At 34.7% G+C, this 23,058-nt stretch overlaps 1 protein-coding gene across 1 annotated transcript in view; it reads right to left on the bottom strand.

The window, feature by feature from the left end:
- Nucleotides 1-384: 384 nt before the first annotated feature.
- Nucleotides 385-23,058, bottom strand: part of LOC129939306 (dopamine D2-like receptor) — a 203,282-nt gene continuing 180,608 nt past the window's right edge. The window contains exons 6-8 of the mRNA XM_056047282.1: nt 1,311-1,598; nt 942-1,226; nt 385-814 (exon numbers count right to left, since the gene is read on the bottom strand). Of these exons, the coding sequence (XP_055903257.1) occupies nt 628-814; nt 942-1,226; nt 1,311-1,598 (760 nt within the window). The 3' untranslated portion in view covers nt 385-627. The remainder of the gene's footprint in view (nt 815-941; nt 1,227-1,310; nt 1,599-23,058) is intronic.

Below are 23,058 nucleotides of genomic sequence, written 5' to 3'. Positions count from 1 at the left end.
AATCGACTTATTTCAAAAAGCCATAAAGCATTTTTCCCATATTATTTATTTCCCGTGAATTTTGATGTACGAAATGTACCGAAAATGAAAAAATATATAAACATTTTGTCGATATCTTCAAGATACTCTAAATTTCAAAAACTTTCGGTGCCGTAAAATAAGTTTGCTGGTAATAATCTTAAGAGAACATGAAACAATAGGTTGTAAATATTGTACTTACAAATTTTAAGTGCAATGTACTTCTTACTCAAGTTCATTCATATTTCATTCCATCCACAAGTACTTCACTCCACTTCATATACATAATACCTACTCCTTACAGAGCTCCTTGAAAATAAATTCTCTTTAAGTAGGGATATTATATAGATAGACACAAACATTACATGCAATTTATATTGTTTTATAATTTAATATAACGTTCGATGCGAAAATAAATTCCGCTGTCAACAAAAATAACTGAAAATAATATTTATCCTTATTAAATCAGAAGAAAACACTTGAAAAAAGTGTTTCCCACACATCGACATCACTCTTTCGAGTTTCAAGCTTCAAGCTTTTAGCATCGACATCAGAACATCAATATCAACATCATCAATGTTTGTATGTAGGTACTTTCTCCTATTATCTTCAGCACTCATCATCTGTTATTGTATAGCTGCCACGGAAATCACTTAACGGTGTCGCATTTGTCGTTGATGGTGTCATCAATGGCGCACCCTGAAAGGATATTGCTAACGGAAGTGCTGACGGTGCACACAAGCTGAGGGCGCTTCTTCCTTCAGTTACAGAACGATAACGTGGTGGTCTACCGGATCTATAAATATAAAAGGAAAACTCTCGTACATAAACAAAAATAATAAATTAATAATTTTTCGCTGTCAACAACACAAAGTAATATATTCACATTGTTAAATACATTTATGTAATTATTTATAACCCACCTTTCGCAATTGCATTTCAGCAAACGAATAAATGCTGCTCGAAAAGTTCGGTTGAAAATTGTATAAATTATCGGATTTATCGTCGATGACACGTAGCCCAACCAGAGGCAAGTGTCCACAACATGTTCAGGTACATGGCATTCGGGACAGGCCGCAAACAGGATGTTCAGGATGAAAAATGGTGACCAACACAATACGAATGTGAAGAAAACTAAACCAAGTACTTTTGTGGCTTTCTGTTCTGTCGCTACGGCATTTGCTGACAAATTGTTACGCTTGTTCCGACTGTTAATGTTAATGTTAATTTTAATGATTATGTATTAAGGCATCATACAAATCGGTTTGTCAAATTTAATCTGAAATACATACCGCAAATTAAGAGCAGGTGTCGTCACACTGTTTAGGGAAAACTTAAAGGATTTTAATTTACACCTTCGAGTTTCTCGGCTAATTGAATCGGGTGTTTGGGTGGATTGCTCACAGGTAGGTCCTTGATGATGGTGTTGCTGGTGCTGGTGCTGTTGTATTGCCATTGCCCCACCAACAGATGATGTCAAATTAGAATTGGTCCGAGAACTGGTACTGCTGTTGGCACTTGTGTAACCCAGTTGCGGTTGAGATGAACTTGCCCTTACCGCAGCTCCTGATGATGGTCTCCTGAATCAAGATGAGAAATTTAATTTGAAATTAAATGAAATTCCTACGAGCTGGCTGACGAGTAATTAAATTTCTCATAACACTGGTTACGGTAAGTTGCCACAACCAATATATGTATATATTCATATGTACGGTGTTTCTATGTATGTGTGGTCCTATACTCGACTATAACCCAACAAAGCTTGTTTCCTTGCTTGTCGTGCATAAGGAAATATTTTCAAGTAGGTATTTTGATTGCTTGACATTGTATAGTCTATCTGTAGACTTCAGAGTGGGCTTGGGCAGAGAGTTATGGTGTATATTTCGAGAAGGTGGGGTTAAATTGATGCTGGGTTAGTAAGAGTCAGAATAACCAAATTGTTTGGAAATTCGAACACACATTTATGTAAAAGTATCTACGAGTGGAGTTCCTATAACCGACATCAGTTTTATTTTTTGGTATCGAATTTGTGTAAAGGTTAGAGTCATCTAATATTTTCATGGTTTTGACAAACAAAAGTTAAGGGTAGATATGTATTTTTATGCATTTAACAAGCTTTTAACGTAACATAAGTTAATTGTTCAGGACTTCGAATAGCCAAAGAGTAAATTGAATCAGAGTAAAATTCTCTCTCTACGTAGAGTAGATGCCGATACCATTAGTTTTTTTTTTCAAAACTAAAAAAAACATTTTGAAATTGAATTTTTAAGGCAACCCAACTTTAAATGAGCAGCAGTAAAATATACATAGTTATAAAGTTAGCAAAATAACTTTGATCTAAAATTAGTAATTATAGGTAAACCGTCGTAATCAATTGTGGTACTTAAAATTGTGATTTTTTTGTTTAATTAACCAACTCACCGGTCATTGATAAACACCTTAATGTCCTTGGCTAGGCTGACAGCGGAAGATGTAGGTTTTGTAACACCCACCAGAAAAACTGTTACGCTCTAAGGCCCTATAAAGGTGCAGAAATATCTTTTGGCTCTAATCAAAAAATCCAAAATACTTAAGTTTCTCAGATAAATAAGATAAGTTATTTATTTTTCTCTGAACAGAGGCAATAAGTTTAGTTGTAGTTAAATTTTAGTTTTTATTCTACGTTTGTATTTTGTATTTTAAAAGTGTATAATGTTAATGTCATGAGCCGAGCAAATCTCAAGGAAGTCTTTGAGACTCAATATTTAGTCTACTGGCATCTTTATAGGTGAAAGTTAACGTCAACGGAAAAATGTCAGAGTATGGTTTCGAAAGAAACTACAATAACGAAGATATGATAAGATAGACAAGCCGCACTAAACTTTTTCTCTATTCTCCTTAAACTCACAATAGAATGAAATAGGATAAATTGTAATCAATAGTGAGATCCGCTTTAAGAACAGATCCAAAAGATCAATTTATCTCACCAGGTTAAGTAAGACTTCGCTTGACTAGATTACAAAAATAGGATTAATATTTATAACTGGTCTCCTAACTGGTCACTTGCAGACACCTCAACATTCTTGATTCAGATAGCTATTTGAAAGTTTTGTAATATGTATCACAAGACAACAGATCACTAATAAAGTAAATATGTATAATATACTATTAATTATTAGATACAACGATAACTGGGATATTACCAGAAAGCAGAATAGAAATGATTCTCTTTTTTTAAAACACTTAAGTCCATCAAAGGAACTACATCGTTAGTTTTCAACTTTTTAGTAGATCTTAAGGTCCAAGGCACCAGTAAATACGCCATGAATTCATTCATCCATTCCTAATTGAATTTATCTGTCTCTATCTCTATCTCTATCTCTATCTCTATCTCTATCTCTATCTCTATCTCTATCTCTATCTCTATCTCTATCTCTATCTCTATCTCTATCTCTATCTCTATCTCTATCTCTATCTCTATCTCTATCTCTATCTCTATCTCTATCTCTATCTCTATCTCTATCTCTATCTCTATCTCTATCTCTATCTCTATCTCTATCTCTATCTCTATCTCTATCTCTATCTCTATCTCTATCTCTATCTCTATCTCTATCTCTATCTCTATCTCTATCTCTATCTCTATCTCTATCTCTATCTCTATCTCTATCTCTATCTCTATCTCTATCTCTATCTCTATCTCTATCTCTATCTCTATCTCTATCTCTATCTCTATCTCTATCTCTATCTCTATCTCTATCTCTATCTCTATCTCTATCTCTATCTCTATCTCTATCTCTGTCTCTATCTCTATCTCTATCTCTATCTCTATCTCTATCTCTATCTCTATCTCTATCTCTATCTCTATCTCTATCTCTATCTCTATCTCTATCTCTATCTCTATCTCTATCTCTATCTCTATCTCTATCTCTATCTCTATATCTTGCATCTTTTTCACTCTGTCGGGTTCATCCATTCAGTTGAACAAATTGACAGCAATGTAACATCTGCTTAATATGCATGCAAAGTAATTTGACATGTAGGTGGTACAAAAGCTACATAATGTTGCCTTATGTCATCTAGGCTTAAAGCATTCTAAAGATTACATTTTTTCCTTTCAATTTATCAAGTGGTGGAAGAAACAAGCGTTGGTGTATCCTTTGTACATTCATTTCACATTTTTCAATATTATACATAAATCTACTACATGTTGTAGAACTATTACTTTGATGATGTTGAATGTTGATTCAGATGGTTGATAAAAGAGATTTATTTTTTACATTGTTGTTACATGAAGCATGAAGCTTACTCATTATATAGCCTGCACTTAAAATGAAAAAGCCCCAGCTTCGGTCAATATACATATGTACTCGTATGTCTTTATGTGAATGGGAAATGTTGCATTTTTAACTTGGTCGCAATTGTGCAGTAATGTGTGGGAGTTGGAAAAATAAAATAGATCCATGTCCACTTAGTCGCATCCCTTAACAATAATGACCTAACATCGATGTAGGGATAACGATGATGGGATAATTTTGAAAGCTTTACCAGATAGCAATTTATAGCCCTAAAAACTTACTGCTTGCTTCCTAACGAAGACTATTTCAATCAGTTACTAATGGATTTGAGCGTCCAGACGACGATAAATGATGATTAGAGATGACAGATGCTTGTAAAAGATTAATATGTCTTAATTAATGTTTATATTGTAACAGTTCCATACATAGAATAAATATTTAAATACAAACATGGATAACAAGGTGTAGTTTATCAGTGCGGGTATTGGCACACATATTATTTTATTTATAATTGTTTTTTTTTTTAGTTTTATTTTTAATAAATTTTATGTGAGCATTATCGTGAACTAACCACCCATTTTTTCACTTCGACACCTTATGTCAAATAAATTCTATGTTAACATTAACCTTTACAAATTAACAGTTCATTCTTTCTAGAGCTTTCGCAAAGAAAACCCCAGATTTAATAAATCTGACAGACCAATAGCCAACTAGGTGGTACAGAGATCAAAGTATCGATACAGAAGAACACCTTACCTCAATTAGGATGTACTCTCACCACGTTTCTGGATTCTGGTCATGAACGAAATACTTAGCAAGCTTCAATACAGTGGTGTCAAAGCAGTGGTCTACACTGATGAAGCAGCTCCACTGGTTACAGGGAAATTACTAACCTTTTTAAGTAAACAACTGAACGAAACCTATCCAGAAATTATTCATGGGCAAAAAATTGTAGCTTGACGATTAACTCCCTCAAAACAGATTTAGTATCTACTCCTTACAATTAAGAGGAAAATACCAGATTACACAATTCATAGTATATATAGGAGAAACCTCACTTAAATTATCAAATCAAGCTAAATACCTTGAAGTAATTCTAGATAAAAAGCCGACTGGGGTCCGAATACATCCTCAGATCGCATTCAATCCTCTTCAATAGAAACTGGTACCAAATCCTAAGATCATACCATGGAGGTACACTGCAAGACACTGCAGACCAGTACTAACTTATTGGTAACATGGTAAGAATATAAAAATCCTTACAAGGTCACAATGAAAACGTTATCACGAGCTAATATCAAAATTTTTATTGATAGCCAAGCAGTGATAAAATCATTTATGCCACAATAATCAAATCAAAATGATGTCCGTAGACATCAAAGGCTTTTATATTTTATTTTCAGGGAAGTTTAATACTTCGGGGTATCACAATGGATCTAAGTGAGGCGATAACGTCATTAATCACTAGCCCATTTACCTAACCTAACCTATATATTTGGTCCTTCGAGATGGATTTCCCATGTTTGGGACAGACAACATTAGACTAATGCTGGCCGGAGAGTTTGGCCCATGCAAGCATTCAGGTCATAATTGGTTTGAATTGTTCCATTGTTCCGCTTTCAGAATAACAAAAGGAAAATGCTGGTTTTGGACTTGACTCATGTTAACTTGTTTTGAACCCGACAGCGGATGCAGTGAGTCAGTCCAAAAAAAGTAAACAAATATTAGCATACAATTTTAAACAACCTATTGTAAAGGGTTTGACATTTTACTAGTTACAATTTACTAAGGACTCCAAAATTTTAAACCTTTCTTTTTGTTTATCTAACTAATAAATTGCAAATTACCTTCTATTAGAAAACGAGCATCCAAACATGTCCAAAAAAGACAGTTCGTGAAAATAAACAAAGCAAATACGCTTGACCAGACCTATTAATTGGAATTCCCAATAGTTGACTGAACCATTCCATTTACTGATCTTATTAAGCAACAAGCAGACGGCAAATAAAAGCCGCAAACGTTTGCGGTTCTGACGTCATTTTGACGTCATCATTTGCGACGATCGACGCAAATCATCTGAACACCCTTTTGGGACAGTCTCCACACGCACGTAAATAGTTTACGGACGATTTATGTGTAGCTGCTGTACTCCTTTGCGTACTTTTTGAGACAGTTTTCGTGAATGTGAAATAGTCTCATTCACTTGCGGTTACACAAAAATAAGGCAACGCAAATTGCTTGCAAATCTAAACATTTACTTATTTTTAAATGTGGGCATATTGCCATTCAATATCGTCTCCTTCACGCAGAATCCTACAGTCTGGCTCCAGACTTTCGTGTTCTTTAATCAAATCCAATGCTAAAACGTGCTAAACGTGAAGTCCCAACCGCAAATATGTGTGGCTTTTTATATGCCGTCTGCTGGTGGCTTAAGAATAATTGTACAGATGTCATATGGATTTGCAAGAAGTTAAAGTAGCCATTCCGTGATCTTAACTTTAGCAAATTGTTAAGAAAAGGTAAAGTGATACAATCGTTTAAAATTACGTAAATAATCTTTAAAGCTTAGTAAATTGCTTAAAATGGATTTAACATTTTACAAAATCGTATGACAATTTGCGGATTGCGGCAAGGATTTTACGTGAAGAATATGAAGAAAGTGAAAATGTAAAACCAATGACTATTAGAAGATCTTTAAGAGATAGTGCGAATCCCTTAATTAATTGTAGGGTTAATACGAGGAGATTAAAATCGTAGAACAAAAAAATTGTTTGTTGGCCCTCCATTGAATGGTATAATTCATTTTTTTTTTCATTTTACTGATTTTTATAGATTAGGTATAGAATCTTAAATTCAAAACGAGACTTGTGCCATCCGTCCTTCAATTTAAAAGTTATTTCAATATTACAATTTGACAAGCACATAGATTATTTTTGTGTGATTCTTTCTGTATACTTAACTCAAAATCGCTAAACTTTGAAACGGAACACTTTGCTTTTGAGGCGACGGTTTGTGTTCGATACTTCGAAATTTGTTGATTTTTTTTAAAGGTCTAACCAATGGCGAATCCAGGGAGGTCGTAGGGGTCATGTAAATCAACAACGTGGAAAATTGTGCAGAAGGATTTAGCTGTGATGCCTTTCAAAATACAGCTGGTGCAAGATTTGAAGCCGAACGATCTACTGCAACGTAAAATGTTTGTTGAATGGGCTCATGGAAAGTTGGCAGAAGATCCACTTTTTTACCGAAAAATTGTTTTCAGCGACGAAGCTCATTTTTGGCTCAATGGGTACGTAAAAAAGCAGAATTGTCTATTTTGGAGAGAATATCACACATAAGCATTGCAAGAGCTACCAATGAATCCAGAAAAAGTCACAGTTTTATGCGGTTTATGGGCTGGTGGAATAATTGGACCGTACTTCATCAAAGATGATGCGAATCGAAACGTAACTGTGAATGGTAAACCCTACCGTGGGATGATATCCACCTTTTTTGCCCAAAATGCAAGATCTTGACTTGCATGACATGTGGTTTCAATAAGACGGTGTCATATGTCAAACAACTCGCACAACAATGGACTTATTGAGAGGCGAGTTCGGTGAACATTCAATTTCAAGTTCGGCCGCTTAGATCCTGAAATTTAACTCCTTTAGGCTCTTTTTTGTGGGGCTATGTTAAAGCTCATGTTTATACAGACAATTTAGCTTCAATAGACGCATTGGAAGACAACATTGAAGCATTTATTTTGAGATACCGGCGTAAATTTTGGAAAGAGTATGCCAAAATTGGAAATAATCTTCAAACATTAAATTATATAAACCTTACTATCAATTCAAATAAAGATTTCATGCATTTTTCTGAATTGTTTGTGTTTTTGTTTTAAACTTTTCCATAGCTTTTAAAAAATCATCGTTTATATGAAAACAAAATTTGTATTTTACTTCCTTAAAATTTGTTTGCTAAAAGTACTAACGTTAACTGAATAATTGAGCAAGAACATAATATGAATGAAGAATTTAGCACTTTTCCAATAACGCATCACAAATTCATCAACTTTTGACCAATGGACGACCCAGGGGGGTTATATGAGCCATAATATACTTAAAGAATTCATCTAAAGATTTGTTAGTAATTTAACGACATTAACCAAAAAGTGGTTTGCAGTCAAAAACAACTAAGATTTTAGTTTCACTCAATTTCGAGTTTGCAAAAACTCTACTAATGCTTTAAATTATTTTCTAAGAAAAAGAGCAAATATTTAGGTTCTTAAAAATTAACCTTGAATAAGAAATTGTCAATTTAATATTGAGTTGGTTTTAAATTCCTGACACTCGCCTCCAATTACGTCTTATTTTTTTATCGCACATAAATAGTGAATATTGAGTAGATTTTTACTTGCGACACATATGAACTCTATGGCAAGTATTGCATTCGTCAAACAATCCGAGCTCGAGCTTTTAATCAAACATGAAAATAGGATGGTAGAAAAGACAAAAAAAAGTGGGCCCTCCAATTCCGTCCGATGTAGGGGCCAGGACAGATAGACAGGAATCTGTCCTGGCCCCTACATCTCCAACCCTTGTGTCGATTTAGTTTAAACTGGAATATAAAGGTTTTAAGCCGATTAGAGTGAGGCATTTTTGTATATAATTTTCTTTGATACGAAAAATAACAGCAGTCGCCAGACAAAAAATCGGAAATTATAATTTTTTTTTCAAAAAACAACAACAATAGTTTGGCTTCTTTCTACAAGAAAAACATATTTCGGAATTGATCCAAAAGAGTAAACTTCATAAAACCGCTATTTTGTTTTTCAGTTTTCTCAAGAATGTCATTATTTTTTTTTTGATTTTTTAATATAAAAAATATTGAAAATATTGATTTTTCTTTACAAAACTCAGAAATAGGTCACTATGTAAAATGTATATTTATAAACACTAAACAGCTGCATATCAAAAATATTTTTAAGTTTAAATTTAGAAAATGTATACATGTAAAAATCAATTAAAAAAAATCGCACTATTGATTTTCGAAACAAAATATGTTGTTCTAGGTTTTTTTTTTAAACAAAATGACATTTAAATTTTAGCGAACTTCTTTAAATATAATAAATATTTTTAAACAGACTTTTTGAAGGCATTAGCAAGTTCTACCGACCCATTCATGCATTTTATTTTATTTTATTAATGCCTGATTAAAAAACATTATGAACTTTTCATATCTATTGATATAAAAGCTTTGAATTTCTTGAGTTGTGAAGTGAAAGAAGATTCTGAAACGTCTAATTTGTGAGTGCCACACAAAACCAACTTAATTTTTAGAGAAATTAATTACTAAAATGCACCTATTAACATAAATTAAAGAACCAAACAATTTTCTCTCAACAATATTTACATTTTGTTGACTCCTTTACAATCAAAATGTTTCCTAGCATCTAAGAGTAAGCAAACTGATATCGATACACATGGTAAACTCCCGAAAATTGTGTTCAACTTTAAAAAATAGACAGAAAATTCTTCATATCAGATCCTCTCTCATTTGTTAGGTTTTTGAATTTTTGTAGTATTCTTCGCATTAATAGAAATGGAAACTAGAAAAGTATGTATTATTTTTGGGAAAAAGCTACGTTTTAAAACAATTCCTTACATTTGTGGAATGCTCCAAAAACCCTTTAAACTATTTTAGCTCTTAAATATGGCATATTTAGAAAACTGTTAGAATATTGGAATGTTTTGATATGTAGGGAGGTCTATGGAGTCGTTCAAATTAAAAAGTTAGACTATACCTTGCTGGACAACAGTGTGCTAAAATAATTTTATAACTAAAGTTGTCACTTTAGCCTTTTGAAAGATGTAAATAAAAAAAAAAAAATGGGTGGCGCAACAGTCCGTTTGAGAACTAAGGCCTAGTGATTGACAACTCTCAACCATTCCTGTGTGCGATTACTGCTGTCAGGGATGGAAGGGACCTACAGTTTTTTAAGCCGAATCCGAATGGCAAATTTGAGAAAGCACTTTTCATTACAAGAATTACTCTTGGAGAATTTGTCAATTCCTCGCAAGAGGCAGTACCCGTAAAAAAAACTCTAGATGGCATAAGCTAGGCAGCACTCGAACCCAAGACCTCTCGCATGACAGTCCAACGCACTAACATTCATGCCGCGGGTACTACTAATGAAGATGTAAATACCCGTGTTTTTTTGGTATTCTATAAATAGTATTATAGAAAACTCCCAAGAAAATAAATCGGCAGTAGCCAGACTTTTGTATTTAAAAATTGGTACAACTGAAACAAGACCTGTCAGAATAATAATAAAAAAACATAAATAGAAGAAAGTTTTGTGAAAATCAAACTTTTAAATTAACTTCAGCAAAAAAAATAACTAAAACTAATAAAATGGATAATTTTCAAGAAGAAATGGTAAGAAAACATCTGGAAATTAAGATGCCAAAAAAAAAGTTCATTTAACAATCGCCGCTTTGACATAAAATATAATCAAGAAGGAGGTTTGTTCGTAGACTACTACATTAACATGTGGTGTTGAAGCGAGCTTGAAGCTCTTCTCAATTCTTTATATACCTGCATCGAGTTGAAATGAGATTGATTCGACTGGATTCCGCTCGGGGATCAGAGTCTAGTCAAAATGTGTGAAGAAAAACCCGTGTTGAGCAATTTGTTTTTCAGATAATGCATTATGGTCTGTTTATTTGGATGTTTGTGTAAAAAAATATAGTTTTGTTATAATCAAATAAAAAAAAATTGAACATGGAGTAGGTAGCATATTCGTATATGGTGCTGAACTATTCAGTTCTTCATTGTTTCACACGAATCAAACTATCTCATTTGGACTTCATAAGAAACATCAAAACACCATTTGCATTTAAGAAATTGCTCTCAAACTTAATAATTTTTAAATTTTCTTGTGCGCTGGAAACACCAAAAAGATTTATTTCATCTATAAACCTTTGGTGGAAACTTAGCACCACTTAATTCACTTTTCTATTGTTTTATCTTAGCAAAATAAGCCCATCAGTTAGTCTTTTTTCATTAAAAAAACTAAATAATATAAACAGTAAAAGATTGTTTTTCTTTCCCAATGGAAAACACATGATTCCAAATGCAGAACTACTCAACGAACACAGCCATCGAGATAAAAATGCAATATCAATCGTACCAACATTTTAGAACGAAATCACACGACATCTATTCGAGACTCGTATAAAGGTCAAAAAAACATCCGTAGTAAGATTCTACTTTAACTTTTATCGATAGTATTCATACTGCGGGTATTGTTTTTGTTAATAGAGTAAAATCCTAATATACTATTGATAGATTTTCCAACAAAACACGGGTAATGTAAGGCTAAAATGAGTTTAATGTTATTTAAAATTTAGTCAGCCTCCTTTACAAAACATTAAAGAACATTGTTAAGCTGTGAGTAAAAACTCTTCTATATGTTAAGGGTTGATTCCCCTGATTAAAAGCCTGGATTAGCCCTTTAGTCTTTAAAACTTCTGGTATCCTTCGCTGTAGGGACCAACCTTTCCATCTCCTTCATGGTTTATAGAGACGATCTATATATAGAATGAAAAACATAGCAAATATATTTCATTTGAATCTCCAACGACAGCGATTTCTTTCACTCCCCTTTCTTTTCTCGCCATAAATTCAAAAATGCTTAAAACTCATATTCCCTGTACGAAAGGAGGGCTTAACAAATGTTATTTTTGCAATATGCTTCAAGGACAAACAAGTGTAGTCCATCGTGTTTATTATGTATACAAGAAGACTACATAATTTCATATTTCATCAATTTTGTCATTCATAAAATTAAGTCTAACTTGAAAATAAATGCCATTGCCGAATTTCATATAAATACCTACTTAATTTTGATAATGAAGTTTGTTCATTTTAAGTTTTCAAACTACACGTAAGCTATTTTGGCTATTAAAGTGAGTTATTGTTGGAAAATGGATAAACAGCCACCTTGACCTAATTAACTCTTATATAAGTATAGCAACATGTTCCTGCCTTTTTTTAAGTGCATTTTTCATAAACTTTTTTAGGTATGCTGCAAAATAAGATGGACGACCAAACTTGTATAGTTCCTTCATTTCAGCTGCGATTGAAATAAACAATACATCATGGAAAACAAACTTTTTTAATTGGAGTAAATGGGAAACCGTGAAATTGAAGATATCGATAATTGAGAATTCATTGGAGCAATTAATAACGAAATTTCCTATAGTTTATAATTATTGTCATTGTTGATGTTCGTGGTTGTGCTGTGCTGTGCCTTGCTTGAATGGTTCGTTCAATTGCCTGAAGGTTAAAAAACTTTTTTCATTTCTCCATACTTTCTATAGACTCCAGTCTGTATGGTAGAAAAAGCATAAACCTTATGTTGGGCTTTCAGAAATGTGAAATGGCAAAAGTTTTGTAACGAATAGAAATGTATAGAGAAGTCCAGAAATATGGTTTTTGGCAAACCCAATGACCAACAGTCCATTAATGCGCAGAGCATCTCTGTATAACTTCCAAGCTTTTCGACAAATGGATGAATTAACTTCAAATTAAAATTACCAGTACTCACTTACAGATTTAATGCTGACGGAAACAAAACAAATTTCCTATTGTAGACAAATTTATCCGTTTCACAATTATTGGTTCCTATGGATGGGTACAACTTCATTGTTTCCACACAATGTACAGAGAATACAAATAGTCCAGAAAAACAGAAAAAAGTCTTCACATGATAGAATTAATCAGCCTGGGAGCAAAACATGATCTGTGAACTGAAAAAAAGCCGAGAGCCAATTCGAAACCAGGAGCGGACCGGCAGTTCAATCAATCCGTCCGAATCATGACGCAGTATACAACACGCTGCACAGATTTTATAACAAGAACGTAGAGGGAAATCAGGCATACTGGAGCGATGTGAAGTGTACTTAAATGAAATGCTAAACGGCAAGCTCACTGATGAAGTGGAGGCTCCTTACTTCAAGAAGAAGTAAATACGATATTTCGAAGCATAGATGAGGTCGAAAAGGCTGTGAAAAGGATCAAACAAATTAAAGCTTCGGAAGCTGATGGCATATCAGCTGAGCTGGTTCAAAATTGCAGTTAAGCTTTAAATCGAGCAATTCATGAATTTATAGTGTTCGTGAGGGCATGAAGAAATGCAAGAAAATTTGCGAAAAGGAGGAAGAAAGGAGATGTCACAATGTGCAGCAACTATAGAGGTAGCATATTGTCGAGTAGTGCCTATAAGATACCTTCCTCTATTTTAAAAGAACGAAAAGCCCCCATCTTAGAAGAATCTTACCCTTAAGTAGGCTATGGAAAAATGCCCTAAATTTAGTTTTCCAATTTATTATAAAAGACTGCAATGTATAATACAGCGACTGCTACCGAAAACAAAGACAGAGTATGGATTCGTTGATGGAACTAGACTCACGCAAAAAGTATTGAGTTTCAACAGTGTGAGCGAGCGCATCACGACAATCCGCATTAAGGCTCAATTCACCAAAATAAGCCTAATATGCGCGCGGTGATTTTAACGCTAAGCTAGAAAGAGAAGACATCATTGGTGGCATAATCGGGAGATACAGCCTGCACGACACCACCTCGCCGACAACGGGTTCCGAATTATCGATTTCGCTGAGGAGCGAGACGTTCTGGTTCACACATCTTAATATACACAAGTGTACATGGCAATCTCCGGATTAATCAACTGTCAACCAGATTGACCACATTGCGATCGACGCATGACAATTCTCCAGTATACAAGATATTCGAACTTTCCGAGGGTCCAACATTAACTGGGACCACTTCCTCGTTGTAGCCAAGGTACGGCTACGAACATCCCAATCCAAGCCAAAACAAGGAAGTACTGTGAAAAGTTTCGACGTTAGATGGCTCCGATCGAGTCTCTAGTAACCTATTAAGAAGTCCTATGCTGCCTGCATTAAGCATTGAAAACCAGTAGCAACATTGTATTGCAGCCATCAAAGATGCCTCTGAAGTGCTAGGTTTCACAAAGCCACCACAGCGAAACCCCTGGTTTCACGACGAATGCCGGAAAGCGCTGTACAGAAGGACCATACCTGCTCGCGAGCTCTACGAGCAGACGAGAAGAGAGGAACACCGGCTTCTTCGAAGGAAAAAAAAAATCATGAGAAGCGCGCAATCGAGGAGATAGAGGGATATTACAATAGGAATCAGGTTCGTAAATTTTACCAAAAGGTAAAAAAAAAACTCCCAAACGTACCAGCCACGAACCGAAGCCTGTAGAGACGATCAGCGGAACATCGTAGTAGAACCGCAGTCGATGTTGAGAATTTGGAAAGACCACGTCCACAGTCGATGTTGAGAATTTGGAAAGACCACGTCTCCAAATTATATAACGGCGATGATCAAGCGAATTCCACTGGAAGGGAGATAGAACCACTCAACCTAGGTGACGCAGATGATATTGACATAATTGGAAGATCAAAGCGTGATGTCAGTGGAGCGTTTTTAGCATTGCGACGGAAGCGAAGAAGATGGGTTTAGTGGTCAATGAGGCAAGACCAAGTATATGCTGTTATCAAAAAAGGACATTGAACAGCGACGTCTTGGACAAAACGTCACCATTAACAGCTATAACTTTGAGATAGTTAAGGACTTTATCTACGTTAGCTACCGCTATAAATTCAGGCAACGACACCAACGTTGAAATCAAACGAAGAATAATTGTTGCAAATCGCTGCTTCTTTGGACTTAGAAGGCAATTGAGAAATAAAGTCCTCTCTCGAGCATCTAAAATCACCTTCTATAAGACACTCATAATCCCGGTTCTTATTTATGTTGTAGAGAATAGAGGAGAAGATATAACGACGAACTCTATGGGCTGTACAGCGCACTGACAGAGTTAACAGAATTAAAGTCCAACGGCTTAGATGGCTAGGTTATGTAGAGTGAAGGTGTTCGAATACCGAGGGACAGCACAGTAGAGGAGACCGCTACTCAGCAGGCGAACGCAAGTCAGTGAAGACCTCAACCAACTTGGTTTCCGAAACTGGAGACATCTAGCTAATAACCGAGATGGCTGGAGACGCATGTTGGTTGAGGCCTCAGGCCACCCCGGATGGTAGCGCCACCTTAAGTTAGTGAGTTAAAATAGTTGGATTGCTATCCAGACCAATCAACTTTTACAATGGAATCCGACAAGGGAATGGAGAAGTCAATCTGTGAATCGAGCACGTTCACAAGAGGGATCATCATAACTCCGAGAGATGGGTGCTTATAGTAAAAGGCACTCCGGCCTTTTAGTCGCGTTCGTAAGTAAAGTCCTACGGCGAATTGTTGGCCCCGTGTGCAATGAGGGGCGTTGTCAGAGACACTGCAATCATTCACGGTATGTAAACTTAGAGACATTGTGACAAAAATTAAGCTCGATTGATACCGGTGTTCGGGACAACTAAATCAGATAAGCGAAGACCATGGAGAGAAGGTGTAGACTAGGACATCGGGACTGTGTAACTGAATGCCATCGGCTCGCGATTAAGAAACTTATATGAGGCCAGAAATAAATACCGGTCGACCCGGTCGTAATTCAATGCGTCATTCAAATGCGCACAAATTGATCAATGCATTTGTCCTACACATCAAAAGTTTCCGAAAAAAGAACAAGCATTTTAAATTAACCAAAGAAACGTTCGTAGTATGGAAGTAGGTTGCAAACAAATTCGGAGTACGTAGTTCCAAGATTGGTTCAAAGAAAGGGGTACTTTCTAATATCAGTAACTTTCTAACAGATGAGGGAATTTTCCAGCGCCTTCTAATGGCTGTCGGTTTTGACGGTACAAATATAAATACAGGCAAATATGGGGACATTATAAAACTACTCGAAACAAGACTTCAAAAGATTTGAGTTCAGAAGAACTGTACTTGCTAAGGATTGTTCAGCGGTAGTATTAGGTGAACTTTCAAAGCATCTAAAGATCTTAAGGAGGTAATCGATCCTATCATAAACGAAATGGTTATTTTTGGCATCCTGAAAACATTTTTATTTCAATGATAACTGATGTCAATTAAGACATTCGAAAACTGGCAGTTCGACGCATATTAAAAGACATGCAGTATGCTTAATCCTCAGTACCTAGGATATTCGAAGTGATATTGATAAATTGTCAGGTACCAATTACTTAACCACCGATCACGAGAAACCTATTGGACCAAGTATTTCAGTTCATGGTGGAATCCAGTGGCTAAGGTGAAGTGTTTTTTTACGGCTTCCTTCCAGTCACAAATTGGAATTTTCGAGGTCAATTCATCGAAAAACTATTTTTTTTAGTTAACCATAAGACACCAAATACCCCCACTCTCTATTACATCACTCAATCTAAAAACATCTGCTTGAGTCTTTAATTCTGAATTTGAACCCAATCGACACAATGGTTGTCAGGGCGAACAGATAGACTTACGGACTCAATTTTTCAACTTCTTGATCATCGTAATGTCATCTGAATGCAATACTTGCCATAATAGGTCTTATCACTCATAAGTCTGCTGCCGAGTATAAGTTAGGTATTCTTTAAGGTTATAAAAAAAGCTCTGTCCAAGTGGGCTGAAAAAACAAATAATTCCGGATAATCAGTTCGACTTTAAGGCGGGACATGACACTATTCATGCTGGGTTTAAGATTGTTTCTGATATCTTGTGGAATAAATCTAAAAGACGGGTGCTTGCCTGGTTGACTTGAAGAAGGCCTTCGACACCGCATGGTTAGAGGGTCTGTTTTTAAAGTTAAACAGACTTGGCATAAGTAATACACTATGGTATATGCTTTATGACATGCTTAATGGTTTATTGTCAAAATTGGCAATGTAACATCTACCAAAATCTTTGATATTAAAAATGGTCTTCAATGGGGAGCGGCTAACTCGGCGATTTTATTCAGCATTTACACCAGTTGCAGTGATCTGATAGCAAGTTTGACTCAAGAAATTTCGTATGCCGACGACCTAATTGCATACAGAACGGCCCCAAAAATTGAGGTTATCAAGAAATTTTAACAAGGTGAAAATCAACATTCAGAAATGCGAAACTATACTCTTTAGGACTCCGTTATAGCCTCAAGGGATACGAGAAAGAACTGGAAAAATCTAGTGATCGTTGGACCAATTCGACATCCACTTTCGAATAATAGTGTAGTAAAGTACCTTGGCATTTGGTTGGATCAGTACTTGTATTTCGACAGACATATGAGTGCTGCTCTGGCCAAAGCTAGGGCAACCTTTGCCCTGAAAAAACGGTTAAAATGGTTGTTTCTTAGCAGCCGTATTGATAGCAGGGCGAATGGGATTTGCTAAATGGCCCTTATATGGCCGATGATTGCCTACAGGTCTAAATCTAAAAGATAGTATATGACCTTGTGAAGAAAAATTGTTATTGAAATCGGTTCATTAGTTTTTGAGAAAACCTAAAAACAAAATAACTGGTCATTAGGGAATCAGGAGACTCACTTTTTTCGAATTCTCTTTCATTGTTATGTCATGTTTGATTCAAACATCCTTTTCATATGTCACAAATAAAAAAAAATAACAATGTAATTTTGTGTCTGGTTGTGAACAAAATTAAAATTCAAAATTTTATACTATCATTATATTTTAAGAACCTCATGTATGTTCTACCGCATAATACTGAATCCTGATACATTCATTTACATAGGTAAAGTTCTCGCTCAGCTTTCAGCTATCATAATGGGTAAATGGTTTCATTTATCATAGCAACTTATAGCAACGCAACGCAATCAAAATTCTAGTTATTAATTTCACACAAAAGTCATACTACCTAGCTACAACCCAAAAGTCGTACTAGCTACCACCCAAACCTGTCGTCCTTTTCTTAACAAACGAGTGCCAACTCAGCATGGCACACATTAAAAGGCGAAAAGTTTTTTTCTGTTTAAATTATATGTTCAACTTGTATTTTATTCCGTTTGTGAAATTTTAGCGTTCACTTAAGCTTGTGCAGTGTTAGCATTCGTATAAGTATAGTGAATAGGGTCCTATTATTCACAGTATATTAAAGAAACGAACAGAAAGGCTATATTTTATTTTGCACGGAAGTGTTTTGTAAAAATCAATTTAAATTTGCTTTCCTTGCGATAAAATATTTTAGCACAAATGTTAAGGCTTCTCAATATTTTCAACGAATAAATGTATTGCTTACCCTATAATGTAACATGATGATATGTACATAAACAAAAGTAGAAATTGGTGGGATCCACCAATTTTCAAATTAACCATTATTGTATTCCGGTGTCAAAAGATATAGTTCCGTATTAGCCATTGAACAAACTTTGGTTAATAGTTAGCTCACAGCAGTGATTTGACCTCTTTGGACTAGTTTTGTTGCGTGGAATCGTAAAGGACCGATGCCAACCTACAATCCAGGAACCATTTGAGTACCTAACGCCAAGATCCAGATAGTTGGTAGGCTACAGCTCGAAAGGAAACCATCAAAATGATCTTGGATAATTGGAGTGGTAGCCGAGGTAATCGCTTTCAAAAGAAGTTGTTTTCACCACTAAAGCCACAACGCAAGGACAAAATTCATTTTGGTACATTTTATTGCATTTTTTAAAAGAAACTTGGCCTACCACTTATTAAAAATGTCTATTTAGTTGTATGTTTGCAATGTGAAAACATTTTCGAGTATGTAGCCGACCTGTAAAGAATATGTTGATTAGTATATGAGCTGAACTATTTCAATCCGGCTTATTTTGATTATGATCTAAATAATATTATGCATTTACTAATTAAATGGCTTCAAGAAGTTATGGATCTTAAATAAATAAACAATACATAGATATAAATAGATCTTTCTAAAGCTGGCTGTTCGGATTCGGCATAAGAACTAAAGGTCCTCTCTATTTTTGCCATTATTATTATTATTTCATTCAACCCGTCAAAAGTGTAAAGAATTTTGTACACCGTGCTCCAACTGCAATTCGACAGAAACTTCCAGATTACTATACCTTCCAGATCTTTCTAGGAGGAAAGGGCATTCCTGGAAGACGAATCAATCCACTTCTGCACAGATGGATCAAAAACAAATGAAGGGGATGGTAGAGGTATGTACTTTAAACGACTGAAATTAAGTCTCTTATTCCGCATTTCCAATCATTTTAACGTATTCCAGGTGGAACTTTTGGCGGTAAAAGAAGTCTTGTCATGGCTTAAAGAAAACGTTATATCGACATCTGATATGTGTATTTTCTCAGATAATCAGCCCGCTATCAAATCTCTAGACTCTGTCCCTACAAACTCCTTAACAGTCCATAACTGTAGATCATCTCTTATGGAGATGGTACGAAAGTTTTATATTTACCTTTGTTGGGTACCGGGCCATAGAGACATTCCGAAAAATTGTAATGCAGATGAACTTGCCAGAAATGGTACGCTATACATGTAAACAATTGCTAGTGCAAGAAGCTATGAAAAAGCTAAACATCAACTGGAATACCATCACTATCTGTCAGGTCGCATCTGGCCTACTCTAGATTTAAAGCGCTCAAGGTGCTTGCTTTCTATGAGCATATGAGCTCGACAACTAGTGTCATAACCAGGCACTGTTCTACAGGAAAGTACACCACGCAGATAGGCGTATTCTTAAATGACTTTTCCAGAAGCTATATGGATAAAGAAGAGGGGAATACAGTTCTTCACCTTCTTGGTACATGCAGTGCTCCAGCTCAAAAACGTAAGAATAACTTAGGAGAATTCTTCTATAGCGATCACAATCATATTAACATAGTCAGTCTTTCACACTTAGTAAGCTAATCAAACTGGTTTAATTGAGCAAAGATGAAATCCTTAAGATTCTTGTGGTTTTACAATGGACCATTAAACTAGCCTAAGTGTGTCCTACTCCATCGCGTACTGAAATTTGAACCTAACCTAACCTGTTTTAATCTTGGTTTAAACCTTACCATAAAGTACGAACTTACCCTATGCAATAGAATGCACATAGGGAAATGCATATTTAAAAAAGGCATAACTATTAAGCATCAGTTCTATTCTCAAAGTGTGTCACAATCATCAAGGGCAAAAATAAATTGCTATAGTGGTAGCTGGTGGGTGGGTGGTGCAGTGGGTGTAGCATTGTGAATTTTATAAATAGAATATTTCAAAAAAAATCCAACCAACAAAAATATTTCCTCCGACATAAAAGAACATTTTTATTTCGTTCAGCAGGCATTTTTTGTTATATGTTGTCTAGTCAAATAAGGTTTAAAGCTTTTGAACTTTAGAACAAAGGAAATTCAATGTACCTACCGACGACGTATAGTATAAACGGAAAATGTGTTCGGAAATTTTAAAGTTGATGGTTGGTTGGTAGAACCAAGGGGTGATCAAGATTCAAGGGCAAAAAGTATTGGTTTTTGGGTTCAGATAAATTTGAATTTTTTTTGTCAAAGTTAAAATATAGTCTTCTTTTGAAAACGTCAAAAGTTTATCCCTAATGGAGACCGATGACTCAAACGACAAAGCTCTTCGGAGTGAGGGAGAAGATTAATTATTAGGTTCCTCTTCGTCTGATCTAGATGAGCTGGATTTAACAGTGGTGGAGGTTGATCTGTCTATTTGTAGCCAAAATGCTGCAAAGACTATAGATTAATCTCCAACACTCTAAAATGGCTTCGGCCTCCCTTCTTCTCTGCTCGTCAAAAACTGTTGAAGATGTTGTTCTCATCCAAGAGCCCTGGATTGTGAAATCCCTGGTTCGACGATTGAGAAGTCCTGCTATATGTATGTATATAGTAAAACGTAATCTAAATGTATTTTTACTCCCTAATTTCAGTGATAAAGACGTAACCATAGCCAATATGGTAATAGACAAGCATACCTACTGGCTGGTATCAGCGTATTTGGGCCACGACCACCAAGGCCCACTGCCTGGTACCATTATGCAGAAGACGGTCACTAAATCAACAAGAAGTAAAACCAACCTGATTATCAATTGCGACGCCAATGCGCTGAGAACTTATCAGTATGGGTCGCAATCCAGCCTCTTTTTTAAATTTTAATATAATAATATTATTATAAAATATTTTGGTAGCATTTTAAATTAGGTTTTCTTTATTATATTATTGCTAAAGAAATTATATTAAAAACATATTTTCCTCGGTAATAATTTCTGCTATGTAAATATCATTCTATTGACCGAAAATCCCAAATACGAGCCATCGTAAGCGCATTTAAAGCATTCTTCATTCACAATAACACGTTGTGATACCTTTGGGACCGATTTTGACATCATTTTCACGTCAGAAAGTAAACTGGATGACTGTCTTATAGTGGATTTACAGCTTATTACAAATTGCAATAAAGTACAAACCCCTCAAATTGTAAATTAGTTGGCTACAACTTCCGGTTTTTCATTAATTCCATTTACTTCATGAAACTTGTAAAAATTGTCTGCTCTACAACTTCGTATTTTTGCCCATTAAGTAAGAAACAGTTAAGTGCACATGACATTATGGTATGTCTTCTATTTTCTTTCATTTAATTTTAAATATGTTGTGGGTTTAGTTTAATCCCCATCTTTTCTTATTTGTCCAATGTACTTAATGCTGAGAAAAAATGCATCTGTTATGTTTCGTCCTGATCTCTCTTGAAACTTCAATTCTCTAGAGAACTAATAGCGAAAACGAATCAATTTGAGAAAAACATTAAAAATTCAATGCAACCATTGAGTACTCAATTTAAGTTTGACAAATTTATAAAGAAACTTAAATAAAATAGCAACGGTGTCAGATATAAATCGTTGTTTACAAACACTTAAATAAATAATTTCCAATGATTTTCAAATATTCGGTAGCTTTGAAACGATACATAATAAAATGACAAATCAATTTGAAGGATTTGACAGCTACAAGTTATTAGTTATTTTGACAGCTGATGAAATAAAACAACTTGTAGAAGACTTGACTTGATATAGACTCCGTAGGATTACTGAGTATTCCATTTAAATTTTGAAAACCCTTTTTTGGTGATATTTAGAAGATTGACGATTGAAGAACTATGATACGTTTTTTATTTGAAAAATTAGTTTCATTTGGCGAATTATGTAATAAAATAATTATTTTTTAACTTCATATACTTTTTTTACATTTAAAAAAAATTAAGTTTTAATATAAACTTTATCAGTTTTAACGCACCCCTGTTGGATTATTTTTTAGGATTAACTTGGGAGTATAATCAATTTTCTAGCAACAACTAGATTTTTTGTAAGAACTATGTATATAGTCTGGGAATTCTAGCAAAAATATAACTGGAATCTTCATGAAATTGTATAATTGAAATCGACGCAGGATGTCATCCTTATCAATACGTCAAAAGTTCCCCAAATTGCCACTATTGGCTTTTTGTAAAATGAATTTTAAGGCGTGGTGAATGGGGGTTGGAGGGAGAGGGGTTATATGCAGATATGAAACAATTTAATTTGAAAAAAAAAAACACTAAAAATACTCTTTTGACCATGTGCAATATTATTTTTTATATTTTTTCTTTATCGACCAAAAAATTTCCCTTTGAATTTTGTTATTTTCATCGAAACTTTTGATTCTTGGTTGCCAAGACAACTACTGAAACATTTTATTTTTTGATATTTATTTATTTGTATGTCGACTGTACATCAAGTTAAACTTATAAATAGTACAGAATATAAAACATTCATTTAAGATACAATTAACAAAAAAAATATTTACAAACAT

The sequence above is a fragment of the Eupeodes corollae genome, chromosome 1 (genome assembly GCF_945859685.1).
Source record: "Eupeodes corollae chromosome 1, idEupCoro1.1, whole genome shotgun sequence".
NCBI lineage: Eukaryota > Metazoa > Arthropoda > Insecta > Diptera > Syrphidae > Eupeodes > Eupeodes corollae.
Note: the sequence above shows the minus strand (reverse complement) of the source record. Positions and strands in the feature narration are given on the sequence as shown.